The 23,382-nt window shown below is 48.7% G+C and overlaps 1 protein-coding gene across 1 annotated transcript in view; it reads left to right on the plus strand.

Moving 5' to 3' along the window:
* Positions 1-23,382, plus strand: part of DDOST (dolichyl-diphosphooligosaccharide--protein glycosyltransferase non-catalytic subunit) — a 69,464-nt gene that overhangs the window by 36,582 nt on the left and 9,500 nt on the right. The window contains exons 5-8 of the mRNA XM_078642575.1: positions 1,099-1,193; positions 1,563-1,656; positions 4,112-4,260; positions 6,692-6,839. Coding sequence (XP_078498701.1) covers positions 1,099-1,193; positions 1,563-1,656; positions 4,112-4,260; positions 6,692-6,839 — 486 coding nt within the window. The remainder of the gene's footprint in view (positions 1-1,098; positions 1,194-1,562; positions 1,657-4,111; positions 4,261-6,691; positions 6,840-23,382) is intronic.

The following is a 23,382-nucleotide window of genomic DNA, read 5'->3' on the forward strand; positions in this document are numbered from 1 at the left end:
GTGCTGGTGTTGGCGGCGGTTCTGCTGGGCTAGGTAGAGGGGCAGCAGGCAGACAGTAACCCTGCTCGAAGATGGACACCCCGCTCTACCGGTGCGGCGTCCTTTTAGTGCGCCTCTTGGCGCGAGATGACAGCTGGTCGCGGCTCACGCCGCTGGGGCGTCTGGGGATTGTAGTTTTCCCCGGTCGCCTCCCTCCACACTGCGGCCGCTAAAGCTGGAATCTGCGACGGCGGACGGGAGGCTGGGGGTGCTGGTGTTGGCGGCGGTTCTGCTGGGCTAGGTAGCGGGGCAGCAGGCAGACAGTAACCCTGCTCGAAGATGGACAGCATTTCGTAGGGGGGAGAGAGGTGCCTGGAGGAGGCCTAATGGATGCATGAGTAGAAACCAGGGAAGGAGTGCGGTTCAATGATAAATGAGAAGGACAATGATTTTAAGTTTGTCGTTTCTTGTGTAGTGCTTATAATGTCAATTGACCACTTCAGAGCTGTTGTAGAACGAGCACCAAACACCTCAATAAAATACTTACCCAAAACATTCAAAGCAGAATGTTAGAAGTATCCTCTGCATCTCTTGTGTTCACTTTTTGCTACTGCTTGCTCTGTAGTTGGTGTCAGGTCAACCTATGAGCACAGGCTGTTATTAGAAAAATAAACCAGTTCTGTTTTTTGTTGTTTTGATGTACGTAGTGGCTGGCGGGCCAAACCAGCTGAGAGAGGGACATTTTGGAGAGTAAGCATAAGAGCGGTTTTGTGCTGTCTGAGCAATGCTGGTATATGTAGCATTGTGAAATCCACTTAAAATATCTATAGTAATTAAGCATATTTTGCAAATATTGGAGGTTCATTAATTTAGAGAAGTGGGGGAGGTCACTTAATTAAAGCTAACCTTGCTCTATATTGTTACCTGCTGCAATGTATGAAGCAGTTGCACAGCATTGTCAATACTTCCCTAATGCCACAAGTACATTCTTTAAAAAAAAATTAAAAAACATGAGCTATTGCTTGGTCTTTTCTCTCAGGATGTCATGTTGTGTTGTAATTTGATATTCTCCCCTTAGTCTTTCAGAATTTTAGTATCCCTGCTTTCTTTTCCCTTCAGCATACGCTCATTGTGGCTGATCCAGAGAACCTGCTAAAGGCTCCCACTATTGTTGGCAAAATCCCTTTGAACCCCATTCTCTTCAAGGGAGTTGGGTAAGTCCTCTTTGGCAAGGTTTTAATGTTCGCTTTTTTACTACTTTATGATGTTTGGAACGTAGGCTGCATGTGCTGTCGGACGTGAAGGAAGTGCGCTGTGAATGATTATGGGAAAGTCTAATTTTGTCACAGGGGGCAGTGTACTGCAAGACAGACTTGTAAGAAGTTACTTGAACAAGTAGTTGTGTTATGTAGGAGAGCAGTGTGCTCAGGGTCGAGCAGGCAGTGGGATACAAGATTGTTTGCTGTTGGAGGTGAGGGTGCATATTGTGAAGTGGAACATTGTTGACTGACACCTAGACAGTTACAAGGCTACGTAAAGAGATGTTCAATACATGTATCACCTTCAATTCTTTTTTTGTGTAGCATGGTGGCTGACCCAGATAATCCTTTGGTGCTTGATATTTTGACTGGCTCCTCTACGTCCTACTCCTTCTTCCCAGACAAACCTATCACACAGGTATGTATATCAAGATTGTTTGCATGCACATGTATGGCTAGACCAGAGCAGACTCTAAGTGAGATGATTCTTTCCTTTAAGTGTAGGGAACTGACAACCCAGAGTAATTTCAAGTTTGTGCCTTGAGTGAGGTTGTGGATTGTGCTGGTCTAATAGAGTTTAAACTGATGTCCTGATCTGGGCTTGGTCATAGAATGTATTGCACTGTATTTACCATGGCACCATTGCTGTACATGTTTATAGTGGATGCAGGGATTACTTAATTGTCACCCTTGTAGGGCTGTCTCTCTCATTGTTGCATGGGGTGAAGAAACATTTGGGCCTGGGTGTCAAGGAGAAGACTGGGGCATGATGTGTAACTGCCCCAGAAATCTAGGTAGTGCTTCTGGATTTCTATAGCTATCGGTACCTCTTTCTGTGGCAATGATGCTTGGTTTCCAGTGCATAAAATATGTTTATCAACACAGGGCAAACTTAACTGCAAGGTGGTCTAAACGCAAAATTCAGGATTGGCATTTATTGATTTTTACTCGCCAGATGGTGATATATTAAGTTTCTTTGTGTAAGTAGTTTTTGCATCTGCTGGTTCCTCCTGCTATTTACTTATGTGGGCAAGTTCTAACTATTTAGTTAAGTGGCATTCCGTTTCCAAAATAAGGTCCAGTTACATTAGTTTTATTTTAAGAAACTTTATTCTTACATTTCATTTAAGAAAAAAACTGTGCTTTTTTCCTGAAGACTGTGTAGAGCTGTGACTCCTGTGGCATTGCAGGAGGATCATGCAATGTCTGGGGGGTGATTGGGATCGGGGTGTATTTTTGTGATAGCTTAGAGAGCTGATACGTAAGCTGAACTTGAAGAAATGTGAGATGTTCGGAAATAGGGCAATCCTTGGTCTTTCCTTAATCACAGATTTACCCCAATTACAGCCTACTAAGGCATGCCTCTGCAGCAGTACCAGTTTTGGACATCTCCTGTTTCTTGGAGTGAAAAATCCAAACACTTTTAACAAAATATGTCTTGTAATGGTGCCCTTGGGCCTCATCACTTTCCCTCTTCAAAACCAGCTCTTCTACAGATTCCTATTTCAACCACGAAGTGGCACTGCAAGTCAGTTTGACCAGCTGGCAATAGTGTGGCATTGTGGGGTGGTCAGACAGAGACTAACTGGTTGAGAGATTTCGAAGCGTTGAAAAGGAAAATAAAGCCTAGGGAAAGCAGTTTAGGCAGGGAGAGAATCATTTTGAGGGGAGTGGATAGAGACTGAGTGACGAGGAGAGGCAGATGTATTGGGGCGAAGCAGAAGGAGAGAGATTGTGTTAGGGATGGAAAGAGTGAGGAAAACCTGAAAGATTAAAAACAGGGAGGGGAGAAGCAGATTGAACTATAGAGAAGAAATACGATCTGAGGAGGGTTTGGAAAGGAAGTGGGAGGGTCAGAAAGAGAGTGACCAGATGAAAATCAGACTTGAGTGGGGGAGTGGGAATTGTGGAGCATAACTATACAGAGGGGAAAAATTGAAGAGGTGATGTAGTGAGTTCTAAGACATTTCACATCGGAAAAGCCACTACAAATTCTTCAGGTTGTTTATTGTTAATCGCTGAATTCTAAAACCTGGCAGGGTTGTCCTCCCCTCCACACTTGTACCTGGTTTTCACTGTGCCACCCTTCTCTGGTACGCTTTAGTGCCCCATGGAGGGCTGCTATGTTTTCTTTGGGAGGAGGTGGTGGAGGGGTTTGATTAGGAAAAGGGTTTGCCCGTTCACCAACCACTTTCCTTTGCTTGTTACTAGAAGCACCCCCCCCCCGTTCCCCCTCATGTTCTTTTGACCCACCTGGTACTAATCTTTACTCTGCACCTCTGTGCATCTATAAAATCTGTGCCACTCCATCCTCCCACATTTGCCTCTGTCTACTCCTTTCCTGCTTCGTGTTGCTGTACTAAAGAGCCGGTGTGGTGAGGTCCAGTATGGTGGTGTTGGGGAGCAGGCGGCATGAAGTGTTGAGACTGATGTAGATAAAGGTGCAGCAGGCAGGGTAATCATGCCGGGGTTGGGAGAAGCAGAGCAAATGGCCTTTAGAGTGTAGAAACGATAGTGGGTATAGTGATTTGGGACTTATTGGCAGGGAGCAGATGTGACATAGCCAATGCACATATGATTGTAGTGGTCACCATGCAAAGAGATCACATTCTGAAGGACTACCTACCTACAGAGAGGAAAAAATCCTCCCTAGTTGTACAACCAAGCAGATGGTCTCATTTATACATAGGTTGCATGCCTGCTTTACGTAAGCACATCACTCTACTTCATGTTTGTCCTTTCCACATTCTAGAGCTGGTAATCTGGGTTTCGTGGCTAAAGGTTTTTTTTTTGTAGCACTCTAGACTAGAAATTGATTTGCATTATAACTTTTTTTTACCTCTTACTCTTCTACCCCTTTCTTGTCTGTACAGTATCCTCATGCTGTTGGAAAGAACACTCTTCTGATCGCTGGTCTCCAAGCCAGGAATAATGCCAGAGTGGTCTTCAGTGGCTCCTTGGACTTCTTCAGCGATGCTTTCTTCAACTCTGCTGTGCAGAAGGCTACACCTGGCTCTACGAGGTGTGCACCAATCTGGGTTTATTAATATATCATCTGGAATCTGTCTGAAAAACCGTAGGGATCTGAATTCTATACCCAGTTGAGAAAGTGGTTTGGTTTAGTGACGAAAGGCAGTCTCTTGGTTAGGGATCTGTAGAATCATAAATGAAAGTGTGTGTGTTTTCGTGTGTGTGTGTGTGTGTTTGTGTTTTGTGTGTGTTTTTGTGTGTGTGTGTGTGTGTGTGTTTTTTGTGTGTGTGTGTGTGTTTTCGTGTGTATGTGTATTTTCTAGGCAGGTCTTGTTCTCCTGTGTACTGAGGTGCTTGTTTTCATGCATTACAGTTGATCTTGTGATTTGTAGGGGGAAATAATGATGTCTGCGATACAACCCCAAAGAGTTACCACAGACTTTTTACTGAATAGACAAAAGTATGTCTAATTACCCGTTGCACCCTAGAACATATGTCTGTTCTAGTGTGTAAAAAATTACGCCAAACACTCGCCCACAGCCAGTGGCATGCTTCATAATTCAAAACAAAAGGGGTGGTGCTACAAGCCAATAAAGGTCCAGTACCCAAGCTCCGAAGGCAGTCATTGTATCAACCACAAAGATACTGTTCCTATCAAGGAAGGAGTCAAAGGAAAGGAAGGACGAATATCAAGATTGGAGGAGTGGTAAGGGGAATCCTATGGATTATTTCTTGTCTGTCACGATCCTGGAGAGCAGCGAAGGGTAGTTCCCAGGTTCTCTACGCATGGGAGCCATTCAGTAGCAATGCGCTGACCTCTGTATTGACCTGGTGGGACATGATTCATAATTGGACTGCTGCGTGCGAAAGACCTAGTATTCTCTCTATTGCAGACTCTTCTCAAGCTCTTACGTAGGTAATTATTAGTAGTGTAGAGCTTGTATAGTTTTTATTTTACTGATACTAGCCCAGATGGCTTCCTGATCTAGGAAGAAAACAGTCACGAAGACTGTTACAACTGTTTAGTGGTAGTCCGTTGTAACACTGCCACATCCCTAGCACAATATTAAAAACAAGTGTTGCCTGACCCTACTTGTCTTGATAATAGCTGACACATTTCTGCCCTTGACGTACAGTTCTTCATCTGGTGAGGAGATTTCTTCTGGACTACGAACCTCCTAAGCCCCTTTCCTTATCCCTATTCTGTCGGTAGTGTATTGTACCTCAAATGAGAGAGTAAATAAATAAAATACAAGTTACCAGTTATTCACAAGTATCTTAAGTTTGATTTATGCCCAAACCCTTCCAAAGTAACAGGCCACATGGATAAGGTGGGGCGATATGTCTCAACAGTGATGGTTGCTTTAATCCGGTGGTCAGTACTCTCTGGCGGAAAATTCTGTTGACATTGATGTGAAAAGTGTTGCAGCACCAACTAGCCAAGGAAAAAAAATGTAAACTTCCGTTTGTGCATTATTGCCACGTTGTTTTAGGGATGGTGTCATCCAGGTACAATGGATTGTTCTTTATCATCAGTTGCTACAGTGAGCAAAATCAACTCCTTGCAGGAACACGTAGGGCTTAGTCCCAAATTGAAAACTAACCATTGCCACTCTTCTCAGAATTTGGCAAGCAATTACCTGGTTACTGACTAAGTGATGGCAGCTCTCATAAGTAAATGTATTCTCCCTGATTAGCAGGGGCAACTGACCTATTGTTGAGCCTATCCAATCCCTTTTGTTCAGCTGAAGCAATCTACTTGACTAACGTAGAGAATTTTTGCAGATTGCTGCCCGAGTATTGCAACCAACACGCAGTTCAGACTCCATCTTAAAAGGATGACCATGAATTTTAATTCAGACATGACTGAAGGGACCACAAGTAAAAGGCAGGAGTTTAAAAAGCTGCTTGCTCGGTTTAGATTCGCTGGAACTGAGGCGTCCATTTATCAACTCGCTAAGGTGAAGATGGTTGTCAATAGAAAGGCTGGCATTATTACAGGACAGGCTAAAGCAAAGGAAATCTTAAATGAATATGAACATTCAAAAACAAAGCTAGCTTAATCGCCATCTCTGCTTTAAATATGGAAACTGCTGGGTGAAGGGGCAATATTTTTATGACATTGGGAATGAGTGTTCCATTACTCCCACTGTCCCCAGCTAGGTTTGTACTATACAAATTCAAATAGAAATATACACGATTGTTCAGAAACAAAGTTTGTTAAAGAGTACAATAAAAGAACTATTACCCGGCATTAGACTTTGTTTGAATAGTTTTGTGGCTTTATATGAAAATGTGTTTCTTGATTGCATATCAACTATTTCATCTTGTGTGAAAATTGTATTTCTTTTGCCTTTCTGTAAAGGCTATTGTCAAGTACGACAGTAGTTCTGAGAAGGTTTGTGCTGAGTTTAGGCTTTTGGAGGGCTAATCCTGGAGAATATTTTGTTTACTACAATAATGTCTTCTCTCATGGATTTCAGGTATGACCGGACCGGAAACCATGATCTGGCTTTAGCCATTTCTCGCTGGGTGTTCAAAGAGGAGGGAGTTCTACGAGTAGGGGCAGTGTCCCACCACCGCGTAGGGGAGAAATCCCCACCCAATGCCTATACGGTCACTGACCTTGTGGTAAGATTTCCACCAATATCTGAGACTAAAATTGGGAAGTCGGAGGGAGAAGGGTCAAGGTTGATCAGTCACTATACCTTTTTAATAGACTGACAGATTATTGAAGCAGACAAACTAGTGCAAGGGGTGAAGGGCTCCTAGAATGGGAAGTATCTATCAGTGTTGGTTTGATTATATATATTTTTTTGCCTAGTCCACAATTTGCAGTCCTGTACACAGAGCAATACAATCTGCTTTACAAATGTAGTGTCCTCGGAGAGGTGGGAGTTGTCTATCCGCTTTTTAGGTCTCGTCCTACGCTACGCGCATGCGTTGCATAGGAGGGGACCTCATGTAATTGACTTGCTTTTTGGGGCAAGCACGTGCACGCGTTCCATTGCCTTCAATGGCAACACGTTCACGTCAGGAGATTCACTCGCGGGAGCGCGCTGCCCATCTGGTCGCAATTATCGCTCCCGCCTCCCCCTCCCATCCCCTCCTCTCCTTCCCCCCCCCTCCATCGCCCCTCCCCCCACTCTTAATCTCCCCGTGCTTTAGAAACAAGCATTTGCAATGCAATAGGTCTCGCATTGTTAAAGTTTGAGCTATTGGCATTGCTAATAATAATGCAACACCAATAGCTCATACATTCGCTCAAACTTTAATAATGCGAGACCTATTGCATTGCAAATTCCCACAGTGAAGTGTTTTCTCCAAGCTAAACTGACATGCATAAACTGTAGCCTTGCCCGTAACCTGATGCCAACACAAACTGTGTAGAATCTTTAATTCTTCACCTCAATTCGGAACATTAACCTTTGGCAAATGCAGGGGAGTACAAGCAAGTGAATATTAGAAATAGATATGTCATTCCTTCAAATGCCTATGGAGAGATCCCAGAGAAACCCCCTTCCCCCAAAAGGGGTTCAGTTGTTTTACTATTTTGCTTATTTATTCTGAATTGACTTTGTGAATACACTTACTTGCATACACTTGTCATCGAAGAGAATACGGGTGATGTCCCGAGAACCTCCCCTGCTATTAACAGAACTAGGGTGCCTGTGTGAATTACTCACATAGAGCACTGTGCTCAGACACCCTTCTAGCCTACAGAGTAAACCTCCACAAATTGAATTGATTAAGGGACTGAATTCCTAGAGTGCTGCATCATTTTGTTCACTGCCTCCCAATCCCGGATGGGCCATGTGGGGCGTTTTGAAGAGCTGCACCCCCTCTATTTCTCGACAAGTAACCTGGTACATGGAGAAAGGTAGTTGTCCATTTGGTGTCTTTAGGGACTCAGGGATTTCAACTATACTCTTCTCTTGTGGAGATTTTGGACTGGGGATTTCCAGACATAATTCTGAAGAAAGGAAGGCATTTTTCGATGGCATAGCTGAACTATCTGGGAGCTGTCATCAGGTTATTAGTTTAGACGTTTCTATGCTGGTGGCCATTGAGCTGGGCTAGATTATATATTGCTCTGTTAGAGATGCTGAGACATAAGAATGGGACGCCCTCCTGCTTTCCTGACATCTGTTTGTGGCTGAATTGAAGTGCAACCCGTCTTTCTGTGCAAAATTCCAAAAACTGGCATCACCCGTTGGATCAGGAGTCATGACAAGCAGGTGCGAAACATACCTAGGAAATGCCAGGGCAGCCTGTATTCAAGCTGGAGTAAAGAGTCTGAGTGCTCTTGCAGCAGAGAAGGGTGTATTGGGAAAAGCGCAACCCTGCCTCTTGTGCAGCGTGTGCCTGCCTGCCTTTCAAGCTTGTGCGCTCTTGTCAGCTAGGACCGCCTCCCTGGCCCGCACCCTCCTCCTTTGCAGTCCCAGGCACTAACGGCAGATATATCTCCTGCTGCCAACCCACCCCCGAGCTACGAGAAAGGCAATTTTTGAAAGAAAGAAAAAACAAGTCTCCCGCGTGCATAAACTACGCCAGAAGTGAAACTGTAAGAAAAAGCATACGTTGAACCAAACATGCAGAACTCAATCGGGATTTCTACAAGATTGCCGTACATGGTTCTAATCCCTGTTTTATGGTAATAACGTATAACATGCTGTTGATTTTTGGGGAAAAGTCCATTACTTTCCCTATGATACATGGGCAACTCTTTAGATGATTATTACATTGATAGTTTTTTTTGGGGTGGGGGGGCGTATTTATATAGCGCTAATCGACCCGAAAGTATCAGAGCGCTTTGCATGAGCACCAGTTTTCTTACAAACTGACACATTCATTTTGCGAGGCACGGGGAAATTAAGTGATTTGCCCACAATCACAGAATGTTGAGCGTTCCTGCCGAGACTCCAACCCAGACTTCCGCAGCTTCGAAGTCGATCGCTCTAGCCGTTAGGCCTCATGCTAGTTCCAAGTTCTCCTCTTGCTTGGCACCAGTACTGACTCGGGAGTGGGGCACCAAGGCTATATAAACAGATGTTTCTTGTATGTTGTTTTTATATATGCCAGTTAAATTGTGTATTTTTAAGAATTTGTAGGTCTTCACTCCGAATAAAGGTATTTATGATCATGATGTTTACATTACGCAGTACAATTTGACAGAAATTCTCTGAATGCCGACACATTCATGACACTGGATGTGCGCTGCTTTTATGGTTACCTACTCGGGGAGCCTTTCCGTTATGTTCCATGACAGGCCAGCTATAAATTATTGGCTGCACTGCTTCCCTGTCCTGCTTGGTGACTCACACGTAGCAGTTGCTCGCGTGTTTTAGGAAGCACTGCTTGCGGTTGGAAGCATCTCCAAGTTATTTAAGGTTTGTGCACCGCATATTTTTCGTCACTTCCTGTTCCAGCACATGAAGGCGAACTACCACGAGAGAACTAGGATCTAAACTCTCAGTAATGACAAAAACGTTCAATCCCGTTTCATCTGCATTTTCTCACGTCAAAGCTAGCTACCAATATACACTGACGTGTCGAAACTGGATATACTGTGTCTCTCGTTCTTCATTTCATGTTGTTATTGTTTAAAAACATATATAAATTAACATATTGCTGATGTCAGCTACTTGGACCGTGGTGCAAGAGGGCCGTAAATCAGATTGTTCCATCTTACACTCTTGGAGTTCCCGACACTTTTTATTTAGTTGCATCGCCGTGAAATGGATCCAAATAAAAAAAAAAAGCCCGCGAGTGGTGCGCGCACGTGCGCCACTGCGAGGCATATGTCTTCAATTATCGCGTCCGGCCGCGATAATTTAAGACATATGGGCTTTGGTGCGCCTAACAGACATCAATCGGCCATAGGCGAAACTACGCGACCGCCTATGGCGTGTTCTGGTAAAAAACAGCACGCACGCAAAGCTCAATCAAAATTGACCTAGGAAATGCACACGCACGAGCTGTGTGGAATTTCAAGCTCCATTTTTAAACCCCTACAAAAGGGCTCTTGGCGAGCCCTAAAAAAGAAGGGAATTTTCCCGTCTGTAATGCAACTGGTGCTTAAAGCGCTCTGATACCTTTGGTTGTGTTCGCGCAAAAACAGCAAAAAAAAGAGAGAAAAATACAAAATGGCGACCGTAGGAGGAAGAGTGACTGGAAAACAGTCACAAAGAAAGAATGGAAAGATGAAAAGGAACCTGATTTCTGCTCGTTTACATACATGCACCACTGGCGTGTTTCGTCGCCCAACACCGCCCTCCCCGCGATCACTTTCACATTCAGTTTTACGAGTGCTTTCCCCGACAGGGCAATGGAATTGGTTACATGGAGGAAATAGAGGCTGTTAACCCCTTCCACGCTGATGACGAGCTGGGCTCGTCATGGCGTAGCCTCCTCGCACGCTGATGACGAGCCCAGCTCGTCACGTAAAGTGCGCTTTAAAAAATCTCAGCGTACGAGCGGAATTACGCCCGCACGCATGCGGTTAATCTCTCCTGCGCCGCCAGAGCCATTCCAAGTCTGTTTACTGCTTAAGTCCTTCAGCACACATTCTGAGCTTCTGCAGCTGCCCCCGCAATGCAAACCTCCCATGAAGTGGTCTCAGAGGGAGCGTCGCTTGGAGTGTTTCTGAGGACTTTGTTGGCGGAGAGAGCAGGTCACCGGCAAATCGTTTTACCAACGCAGGTTCTTAATGCACATTTTTTTTGCCAGGACGAATTTCAATCTTGCCTTTCCCTTGCGCCTGCTATGGTATGTAGTATAATAGTTACAGTACTCCTCTGAAGGAACCAGTACTACCACAGCAGTCCATAGGGAATGCATTCGACACTTGGATGCCTCTTAGCTCGCTTCTAGGCGCTTCTCTGCGGGACACACGCTATTCTTTCTACTACATTTCATAATTACTTATTTTGTCTCCTAAGTCCTCCGATGTTGGCAGTTGTATAATTGGAGCAGAGGGTGGCAAAAAACATACTTCTCAGCGCTCTTCCGAGGTATGTGGCGCTATACTATTTAAGGCTCGCAGTATGTTGGCATGCCAGTGGGGGATAATGTACTGCATTGCTAAACACTTATAAGGTCCCAAAGGCGAGACCTATTTTTTACCTTTGCATTTTTACTGGCTACTTCGTTTTTCTTTGCTCTGGATAGTTCGTATTTCTCCCTCTAACTTTAGTTTGAGATAATAATCATCGTCCCTATGTGACAGATGCTGAAAACTGTGAACTTCTTGACAATGCTTTGTTTCTTTTGTGCTTGTTTATAATTCAGTACTTCAACATGTTTGCCTTTCACCTTGGCTCTGTGGTCCGTGTGCTAAAACAATTTTGTGACAGCTACCCCGCGTGTGTTCTAATAAAGGGGATTTCAATAACCAGACCATTCTTTGAAGCTATAGAGAAGGTGGTGTGGGGAAAAGCATGTCATCCAGGTCCCACCTAATAGTTGGATGGAGGATTGTGGTAAATATAAAGCTGTCATATTTTTGCCCACGCACTCTCCCCTCGCCTTCGAGCCACAGAAGGAACATTTAATTTAATTCTTGGAACGCATACGTAGTTTAGACCGCGTTTAACCCGACACTTATATCTGTGTATAAAGCACTGAACTGAGGAAAGGGCGAGAGGAGTTGGCCTAACGGCTAGGGCGCTCGACCTCGGACCTGGGGATCTGGGTTCGAGTCTCGGTAACGACGCTAAAAACCTCCTGTGATTCGCTCGACCTCGGACCTGGGGATCTGGGTTCGAGTCTCGGTAACGACGCTAAAAACCTCCTGTGATTCGCTCGACCTCGGACCTGGGGATCAGGGTTCGAGTCTCGGTAACGACGCTAAAAAAAACTCCTGTGATTCTGGGCAAATCACTTAATCTCCCCGTGCCTAAAAATGAATGCGTGTCCTCATGTAACGTAACTGGTGCTATGTAAAGCGCTCTGATACCTGATTCAGTTCGGGTCTAGTTCGCGCTATATAAAACTCTGCAACAACAAAAAAAAGGGCACCGCAGATGTTGCGAGGATCAATCATTTTAAAAGAGGGAGAACACTGCGTTGCAATTGAGATGAATGAAAAAACTAATTATACTGTGCTTGTACACATTGTAATGAGGTGTGTTGCAGAAACGTAGTACGAGTGAAGCGGTGGCAAACAATGACATAATAATGGGTGTACTACTTTGGGTTCTGTGAAATGTAAAGCGCTCCATTATCCAGTATTTGGGTGTCTTTCATAGATTCACATGCCTGAATCATTCCCCGTCGTCGAGACGGGAGCCTCCGGTATATAAAAAGTAATGTCCTAAAGACATACATAGAAAAGAATAGGCCCAAAGGTCTCACCTTAGTAGCCTATCCACGTCCTTTTGTAGGAAGGACCAAACAGAGCAGGCCCCAAGGGTCCCACCTTGGTGGCCTATCTGTGTCCTTTTGTAAAAAGGACCAAATAAAGTACAACAGCCAATCAGCTACCACCTCCTTCTAGAACCTTCCTGCCAGGAGCCCAAGTCTCTCAGATTTTCTACCGCACGTTGTGCTAGGGAGTCTCCACCTGAGTTCTCCTCAGGAATTTCTCTTTTTCTCCAAAAACAACTTTAATTATTACTCTAAAGTTATGTCTGATAGTCAGAAGAAAGGTCTTTTCCGGGCTTGTTCCTCCTGCAGCAAGAAAAGACTTCACATAGAGGATAAACATGATAAATGTTTATATTGCCTCTACCCTCACCACCAGGCAAAGGACTGCAAAATATGTCGGACCTTCTCCAACAAGACCCTCAAGGACCGGGAAGGTCGACTTCTGTTGTGGCTCAACAGGCTCAAGACCAAGACTGATGACTTGGTATCCGAAGGTGAGAGTGTGTCTGGAGTGTCGCAATTTTCCTTGAAGAGGCCAAGGGTTTCTTCCTCTAGCCCCACAGACACCCCTCCTATGAAGACTTCTAAAAAGTCCTCAGAGGGCAAGCCATCTGTGTCTGGCAAGGACCTGCCTGTCCCCGGGAAGCAGCCACTGGTCCCGACGACGACAGCGTCGATGGTGCATTCAGCACAGAAAAACGTCTCGACGATGACGACGACGGTGTCGACGACGATGGCCTCATCGGCTTCCTCCTCGTCGACGAGGACTACGCCTTCATCGTCGGCGAGTAGACCTACGCCGTCGACCATCCTGGTCACTCCATCGACGACGAAGATCTCGTCGTCGACGACGAGACCCTCGTCGAAGGCGTCGACGACGACGACATCGTCGACGAGAACAGCGCCGTCGACGAAGTCTACCTCGAGGATCATCCCGTCGACGGTGGGAAAGCCGTCGACGACGAGTACACCGTCGACGGTGGGGACTTTACCGTCGACGAAAATGACGTCGAAGAAGACATCGTCGTCGCAACCACCGTCGACGACGACTAAATTACCGTCGACGACCATATCTACCACGGCACCGTCGCTTTCGACGTCGACAGGACCCTGGAAGGAGTCTGCACTCCTCTCCCACGCCATGGATGCCTTTCCACCACAAGTGAGCCATGTCACTGTGAAAATTACTAAACGGCCTATTACGCCGCAACGGATCTCGCCCGGTAGGATACAACAACTTCCTCCGGCCTGTCTACTACAAGGTCAGGAGTCGGACGAGGACTCCTTTACGCAGGCTACTAGTCCATCGGACCTAGTCCTGAAATGTCAAACCACAGACGAGGAGCCTGAAGAGGAGGAAGTCCTTCCACAACAACAGGACCAGCCTCCGCCCCAGACGCAGGTTACTCCTATGGTGTGTCTCCCCGCATCCATTGTCTCGGACCTACAATTCCTCATACAGGATTATAAGGAAAGGTTCCCGGACAAACATTCTGCGTCAGCACCTCCAGCTGCACAGACGCCAGCTCCTTCATCTCGCCACAGACCAACTCCCCTGGTCATTGAGAAGACACAGGTTCCGATTCAGGACGCTCCCTCATCTGACGATGAGGTGAGGGAACAGGAGGAAGGTGAAGTCGATGACGACCAGTCGGACCCGGATGCAGATCAAGATTATGTGGCACATTCTCCAGCCTCTCCGGATCCGCAGACCTCGGAGTCTCCACCTGCAGACATCGGTGGATTCCACAACATCATTGAGCGGGCGGCCAAGAGGTTCCATGTGTCCATGGAAACTCAGGAAACGGAATGCTTCCTGTATGACTTCAAGGAGCCCACTAGGAAGACTTCAAGATCAATCCCCATAATTGAATACATTTGGAAGCAGGGCAAACAAATCATGCAAGCGCCTGCCTCTATACAGTTGGTGGTGCCCAGGCTTGATAAGAAATACAAGGCCACCTCCACGGCACCGGCATGCCTGACAGGTCACCCCAAACCAGATTCCGTGGTGACTCAAGCGGCGCAGAAGAACTCTCGAAATCCATCCTCGCCTCTATCGACGCCACCTGATAAGGAGGGCAGGAAACTGGATGCCGTTGGCAAACGCTTTACTACCACTTCAGCCATGACGGTCAAAGTGGCTAATTCGATAGCCCTCCTGGGCCGTTACAATCGCCAACTCTGGGCGGACATTGCACCATATCTTTCAGATCTGCCGGAGGATGTCAGAAAGGAGGCACATTCACTTCTATTGGAAGGACAGACCTCTGCCTCAGAGCTCATCGATTGTGCCATTGATGCCGCCATGACTGGTTTCCGGCAACTGGCAGGAGCTGCAGTCCTGAGGCGACAGGGCTGGCTCAAGGCCACCACTTTCCGCCAGGAGGTGCAAACCAGGATATTAGATATGCCTTACAATGGCCAGCATCTGTTTGGGGAACAGATTGACGCAGCCCTTACAACCATAAAAAAGGACACGGATACTGCCAAGGCTCTGGGTACTTTATAATTCCGGACCCAGTCCTTTCGTGGCAACCGGGGAAGAGGTCAGCCTGCATACAAAGGTTCCTATCAGAATAGGTCTTCGTACACATATTCGCAGTCCAAGCTGCAGTTTCAGCAGCGACAACCTCAACAAGGCCGACAGTCTTCCTACGGCAAGTCCAATTACCAAGGAAGAGGCCAAAAACGACCTGCTGGCAACAGACAATGACTTGTCTCCCTCGCTAGCCCCTCCACCACTACATTCTTTAAAACTTGGAGGGAAACTGAAATACTTCCATCGCAATTGGCAAACTATAACACCGGATCGGTGGGTACTCCAACTCATTCGATTTGGACATTCCCTAGAATTTACCTCTATCCCCCCAACTACGCCACCGTGCCAGCGATCACACAGGCACCTACGATTGCTTCTTCAGGAAATAGCTTCCATGCTGCAGAAGGGAGCGATAGAGAGAGTTCCACAAGCCCACAAGAATCAGGGTTTCTACTCTCACTTCTTCCTAATCCACCAAAAAGGAAACAAATGGCGCCCAATCCTGGATCTCAGGGCACTCAACGTGTTCCTAAAGAAACAATCGTTTCGTATGGTGACTCTGCAAGAAATCCTTGGTCTGCTGGAAAAAGGGGACTACATGACGTCCTTAGACCTCCAGGACGCCTACTATCATATCCCTATTCTCAAAGGGCACAGGAAGTTCCTCAGGTTTGCGGTGGCAGGACAGCACTACCAATTTCGGGTCCTTCCATTTGGCCTCAAATCGGCCCCGAGGATCTTTACCAAATGCCTATCACCAGTAGCAGCATTTCTTCGTCAACAAGGCCACCAGGTGTTTCCATACCTGGACGACTGGCTGGTGAAGGCACCGACGGCAGCCGCCGCAGCCTTGTCCTCCAGCGCCTGTCTGGATATTTTCCACCGCCTAGGACTGACCCTCAACACTGCCAAGTCATCTCTGGAACCCACCAAGGTCATCACATTCCTTGGAGCGACTCTGGACACGGACCGTGTCAAGGCTTTCCCCTCTCAGGAGAGAAAAATCTCCTTGGCCAAGGCAGTGGCTTCGCGGAAGACTCTTCCGGTCCGCACGTTCAAGTCTCTCCTAGGCATGATGTCCTCATGCATACTGCTCATTCCACACTGCCGCCTAAAAATGCGTCCACTCCAGGAGGCACTGACAAAGCAATGGACTCAAGCCACAGGTTCTTTCGAGGACCGCATACGATTCACTCGACCCATTATCAATCATTTGCAATGGTGGACATCTCTCCACCATCTCTCAAAGGGTCTGCCGTTCCTGCTCCCAGCAGAGCCACACGTCATAACTACGGATGCGTCCCTGGAAGGCTGGGGAGCTGTCCTCCAGGACCTCCAGATCAACGGCAAATGGACAACACAGGAAACCAGGCTCCATATCAATCTGTTGGAGTTACGGGCGTTTTTCCTGGCTCTACAGGCGTTTCTTCCACGCATTCGTCACTCCCCAGTGCTCGTCAGGACGGACAACACCACGACGATGCACTACCTGAACAAACAGGGGGGGACGCGTTCCATCTCGTTATCTCGAGAATCGCAAAGAATCTGGAACTGGCTTCTGACACATGGCATAGTGTTAAAAGCGGAGTACGTCCCGGGCAAGGACAATGTCTTGGCGGACGCACTGAGCAGGGAGAAGTCTCCTTCCCACGAATGGGAACTGGACAGGGAGGTGCTGGACCATATCTTCCAGGAGTGGGGCACCCCGAACATAGACCTCTTTGCCACCAGAGAGAACGCCAAATGCCCAAGCTTCGCAAGCAGGCATCACCACTCAGGAACCCTCGGGAATGCATTTTCCATCGCATGGCGCAACGTCTTTGCGTACGCCTTTCCGCCATTCCCACTGATACCCAGGGTTCTCAGGAAGATGAAATCGGAACCCTGCACTCTGATCCTCATTGCTCCGTCCTGGCCGAGGCAGCACTGGTTCACGGAGCTTCATCGCCTCTCTGCCCGGCCCCCTCTTCGCCTGCAGCAGTTTCCGGCCCTGATCACGATGTCTCAAGGGCAGGTTCTCCACCCGAACCTGAGCTCTCTGAAGTTATCAGCCTGGCTCCTGAATACCGCGAATTCAGCCATCTGAACATCCCGCAGGATTGCAGAGATGTCCTTGCGAACGCTAGAGCGGTCAGCACTAACAAAACCTACTCACTAAAATGGAAGCGATTCTGTTCCTGGTGTGTGGATCAAGGCTTGCACCCCTTTCATGCCACTCCACAGCAGCTGCTACCATACCTGTTACACCTTGCGCAGTCAGGCCTTGCGCATACATCCATCAAAGTGCATCTAGCGGCGATTTCAAGGTTCACAAGAAAGGCTACAGGCCCATCTTTGTGGGCGGACAGGCTCATCAAACAATTCCTAAAAGGTCTATTCAGGTCCTTTCCACGGCCACGGCCTATTCCTCCATCGTGGCACCTCAATGTGGTTCTTCATCAACTAATGAAGCATCCCTTCGAACCCATCCATAAGGCTGAGATCAAGTTCCTCTCTTGGAAAACGGCCCTCCTCCTGGCACTAACCTCTGCCAGGAGGGTCAGTGAATTGCAGGCTCTATCCATCCAGGATCCTTTTCTTCAATTCAGAGAGGACAGAGTCATTCTGAGGACTAACCCTCGCTTCATTCCAAAAGTCCCTTCGGACTTCCATCTTAATGAACCAGTGGTGCTTAGATCGTTCTTTCCGAATCCTACCACGGCAGCTGAAAGAACTCTACATTCTCTAGATCTAAAGAGATGTCTTAAATTCTACATCGATAAGACACGACACTTTCGAAAGTCATCCCAGCTCTTCATTGCCTTTAGTAGACCAAGACTGGGCATGCCCCTGACAAAGCAGAGCATCTCAAGATGGATCTCTTCTGCGATCACCTTTTGTCACGACAAGGCCGGACGGCCTTTAGACTCCCGAGTCAAAGCTCATTCGACTAGAGCCATGTCCACGTCTGCGGCGCTGTTCGCTGGAGTGCCGATATTGGACATCTGCAGAGCGGCGACATGGAAGTCCCCGCACACCTTCACCAGGCACTACTGCCTGGATACTGAGCTGATGAAGGATGCAGCAGTGGGCCGAGCAGTGCTTCGCCATCTATTCCAGTGAGGTGAGCCCTACTACATCCCTCCATCCTTTACGGGTATGCACATTCTCTTACTGTATTTATATGCCATTGCATTTTGTGATTTGTAGTCATGTGATATGTTTTATCCACATGTTCATACCTGATCTTCATACAGAATGTGCATAATGTATTGCTCGCTACTCTGATTCAGGCATGTGAATCTATGAAAGACACCCAAATACTGGATAAGAAATGCGTTACTTGATGGGCGGAGCTAGCCTGCGTCAATGGTGGACGCGTAAGAGCGAAGCTCCGAGCCAGCGCTACCAACTATCCGCCAAAGATCCTGTAAAAGCGGTGGTAACACAGCAGAAGCGGCAAAAATCGTCGCCTCGGCCCCAAACGTACCTCCGGTCGAATTTTGCCGGAAAAACGGGCTTGGGAACCCGCATTTTTCCCCGACCACGTTGTAGACGCCGGACCAGGCCCAGATCCCCGGTCTTTCCTAGACCCCGAGGCCGCGATACGTCACCCAACGTGCGGCCGCGCTGAGCTGACGACTCGGGGTTCGCCGGGACCCGGCAGGGGCGGACCTCCCGCCTACACCACACAACTGGACAGCGCGCCGGAGGTGCACTACGAGTCACGAGGGCCGACAGCAACAGCGAGGGAGACGCCGGTCCAGCTACGAGGCTGGTGGTGGACCACGTGGCCAACTGGGAGCCCCCGGAAGGTACGAGTGCCCCGGGACCTGTGCACACAGCCTTTCCCGTGGCACGGGGGAGCTGCGCTACTACTGGGTAGGAAGACTCTCTCTGATAGCCGAGGGCCCCCCCTCCACGAGAACTGAGCTCCAGTACTGTCCAGTACCACACAGGGGGATCCGGAGGAGGTATTACAGGCTGCAGCAACCGAGGCCTGCGACCACTCGTGACACTAACGGGCCCGGGCGGGAGGCCCGCCCTACGTACCCTGAAACCGCTAGCACTCGGCGAGGGGGCACGCACGGCGCATTGGTGTGCAGGTGGTACCTCATCCACGTGGGCCCCGGCCTTATCGGTTAACATAACGATGGGCAAGGGAGACAGGACCCAGACGAAACTGTCGTTTGACCAACGGCGACAGAAGGAACCAGAACAACCCATTGCCCAGTCCCCGGGTGCCACGGGCGACCCGAGTACCTCGCTATGTGCGGAAATAAAAGGAATGCTTACTACAATGGAGAAGGGCCTGCAGGAAGGCATGTCGGCCATCGGCAACAAGATTGACGCGTTGGCGTATCGGATGGACCGCATGACCGAAAGGGTGGACAAGCAAGCGGAGAGGCTGGACATGGCGGAGCGCAGATTGACAGAGGCGGAGGAGGCGCAAACAGAATGGGATGCCGATCGTAAACAATTTGGAAGACTCCTACAGGTAATACAGGACAAGTCGGAGGACTTGGAAGCACGCTCGAGACGCTCCAACATCCGCGTAACGGGCGTGGCTGAGTCGACCCAAACGGGCAAAATGGAACTGTTTATGGAGAAACTCCTGAAGACACTGCTGGGGGATGACACCTTTTCCCATATGTTTATAGTGGAGCGCGCCCATCGCACTCTCGGTCCGGGTGCCAACCCTAGACCGATCATAGCGAAACTGCTAAATTACAGAGACAGGGACGCAGCCCTTCGAGTTGCCCGCGAGAAGGGGAAGCTACAGTACGAGGGAATGGACATATCGCTATACCCCGATTTCACCACGAAAGTACAGGAGGAGAGGCGTAGATTCGTCCCGTACAAGCAGCAACTTAGAGACCTCGGATTGGACTACGCCATGTTGTACCCAGCGAGGCTGCGCATCAACAGACAGGGGCATTCGCATTTCTTCACCGATCCCAAGGAACTCCAAAAATCCCTGAAGGTGTGGATGAAAGAGAACCGGGGGAGTCCGGAGACACGTACGGCGGAGCAATCCTGTGATGGCGCTCTCGAGGAACAGGATTGATGAGAAGGGGGGTGCGGATGGCAACCCAAGGGAAACTGACTGCGTGCACGCCCCCGACCCCCTCCGCGGATGCCTTGATGAGACCCTCACGAACTGAGATGCTGCAGGCGCCGGACTTCTGTGTGCTGTACTGTGGGTGAGATCTACGCACTTTCAGTTGGGATCGATATGGGGTTGCGCTTAAACTAAGGTACTCGCTCTAAGCAGGGCCTAGTCCCTACACACATGCTACAAGGGAGATCAGAGTTGCTGGGGGTCGGAGGGGAGGGGTGGCGAGAATTAAAACCGGTTGGTAGAACACTGAGTGTACCACTCGCTGCTTATCTATATCGCTATGGCGCTGGCGAAGGGGCAGTCTATAGACACTGTGCGGGAGTCCCGGAAGACGGTGGACGACGAAAGGACTGCTTAGACTACCTCTGCCCCAGCGCTTTCAGCAGTGACGGCTCGCGTTGAGCCTGTTTGGGGAATTTGTTGTATGGGTTTGAAAGAGGGCGGGGGGGAGGGGAGATGGGGCATCGGTCATGCCAGGTTGGGGATGGTTGACTGTGGGAGGCGGGGGGACGGGGATGTTCGGGGTCTGGGGTTGTTCGGGGGGGGGGGGGGTTTCTTGTGCTCCGCAGTGTTTCTTCACATGGCGATGTTTGACAGTAGTTTCGTACGACGAATTACAGTACCTATACTTGTATTGCATATGATGTTTTGCTACATTATAAATGGCTGACGCACCACACGAAGGGTCAATGAATGATACTGAGACAATTAAGGCATTGACATGGAATGTAAGGGGACTGAACGACTATCGTAAGCTCCGCAGGGTGCTACACTACCTCCAAAGACACCACATAGACCTAGCCCTACTGCAAGAAACACACCTACCAAACTCCAGTAAGATGCTTACGCATAGGGGCCTCCAGGGTGTCTCTACTTATGCAGGCTTCACCACACATGCTAGGGGTGTCCTCACTTGGGTCAATCCAAAATCCAAACTATCCCTCACACTGCTGAGCGCAGACCCGGAAGGAAGATTTGTGCTAAGCAAGTGTTCAGGCAAGGGGCAAAGTCTACTGGTCATGAATGTATATGGACCGAATTACGACTCCCCGGACTTCTATGCAGCGATGGCAGAACACTGTACTGAGTGGCCCTCAGATAGAATGCTGTGGGGGGGAGACTTCAACTTCATTTTTAGCCCGGAGCTGGATAGGTCGGCGGGCCCACCCCGACGCCCGGCAGCTGCCGCACTGCAAATGCAAGCTGAAATGGTGAGACTAGGACTGGTAGATGTCTGGCGTGAAAGACACCGAGATAGAGGGGGATACACACACTACTCAGCGTACCACAATATACACACTAGAATAGACTACTGGCTGTCCACACTCCCGTTACTGGCTGCTGTGAGGGACTGCAGGGTGCTTCCCCGAACGCTATCTGACCATTCCCCTATACTGTTGGTATTTGACACACCCAGGCAGGGGATACCCCCATTCACGTGGCGCTTCCCACCATATTCACTATTGGACGAGACGTTCAGAGCCGAACTAGGGGAAGAAATAGATGTATTTTTCGACACCAACATAGGCACGGTGGACACCTTCGGGACGATGTGGGAGACTTTTAAGGTCTTCGTCAGAGGGGTGGTCATGGCAAAACATCCCAGTGTCCTGAGAGCCATCAGACACAGGCTGGCATACCTAGAGGGCCGCATAGCAGAGTGTGAAAGATCTCAGTTGGCGGGCCAGACCCCCACAGGAGACGAGACTCTGCAGGAGCTCCTGAAAGAGTTCCACGAGGAGGCAGACAGGGAAGTGCGGCACCTAGGAAAGTACGCGACGGCTCGCTCTTATGGAGAGGGAGGCCGGCCAGGCTCACTGCTAGCCAGGATAATGAAGGGTGCCAGGCGACGGCAGGTAATCACAGAAATGCAATCGGCGGGGGGAACGGTGTTAACGGCGGAGGAGGATATTCTCTCAGAATTTAAGGGGTTTTACGAGGAGCTATACACAAACAAGATCTCGGGTGTAGAAGAACAGATTGACAACTACTTAAGTTATATCAAAATGCCGTTCCTCGAGAACTGGCAGAGGGAATTCCTAATGTCCCCCATTCTCCGGGAGGAGATATCAGATGCGCTGGATGGTATGAGGTCTGAGAGTGCCCCAGGGACTGACGGATTAACTGTGACCTTCTACAAGGCGTACAAAGACAAGCTGTTGCCCTACCTTTCCGCGCTCTTTGATGAAATCTGTGAGGAAGGCGCCATGCCACCCTCAATGAGAGAGGCTCTCATTGTAACAATATTGAAACCCGGAAAACCGCATGACCATCCAGGTTCATACCGCCCCTTGTCACTTATCAATGTTGATGCCAAGCTTTATGCTAAGGTGTTGGCTACCAGATTGGCGCTGGTGGCCTGGGATTGGTGGCCCCGGAGCAAGCGGGATTTATCCCGGCTCGGAATCTCACATACAACATCCGCACGGTGATGGGAACCATGCAGCATACTAAGCAAGACACTAAGGCCATCGCAGTCTTCCTCGATATGGAGAAAGCGTTTGATTCCGTAGAATGGGTATTCATGCGCAAAGTTCTGAAGAAGTTGGGACTAGGAGACCTTTTCCTACATCTCCTGGGCGCGCTATACCACAAACCCACTGCGCGTATCAGACTAGGCGATGCAGTCTCGGCGCCGTTTGCCATCAGCAGAGGCACGAGACAAGGATGCCCCCTCTCGCCTCTGCTTTACGCACTGGTGGCGGAGCCTCTGGCCTGTGCGATTCGAGAGTACCACTCATATGAAGCCATCAACTACCCCACCTACAAAATTGGTATATCCACGTACGCGGACGACACACTGCTATATGTACGTGATCCGGTGAACAATCTCTCTTCGGTACTGAGGGAGGTTGTACGTTTTGGAGCGCTCTCGGGGCTGAAGGTCAACTGGTCCAAATCAGTGGCGTTCCCCCTGACTCCTGTCACTGAACCCTTTGAGATGGAGTACCCGCTCCAATGGTCCACAGACCCGATAAGGTATCTGGGCATAATGCTACACACGGATCCCGAAATTATGGTGAGGGAAAATTACGGAGTAGCCTTTAGCAAACTCACAGACGACATTGAGCTCTGGATAAGGCTTCCGCTGTCGTTAATGGGACGAATCGCATTGATGAAAATGGTGGTCCTGCCACGATTCCTGTTCCTCTTTAACAATATCC

This window comes from Lissotriton helveticus, chromosome 5_1 (assembly GCF_964261635.1).
Source record: "Lissotriton helveticus chromosome 5_1, aLisHel1.1, whole genome shotgun sequence".
In the NCBI taxonomy this organism is placed as follows: Eukaryota; Metazoa; Chordata; class Amphibia; order Caudata; family Salamandridae; genus Lissotriton; species Lissotriton helveticus.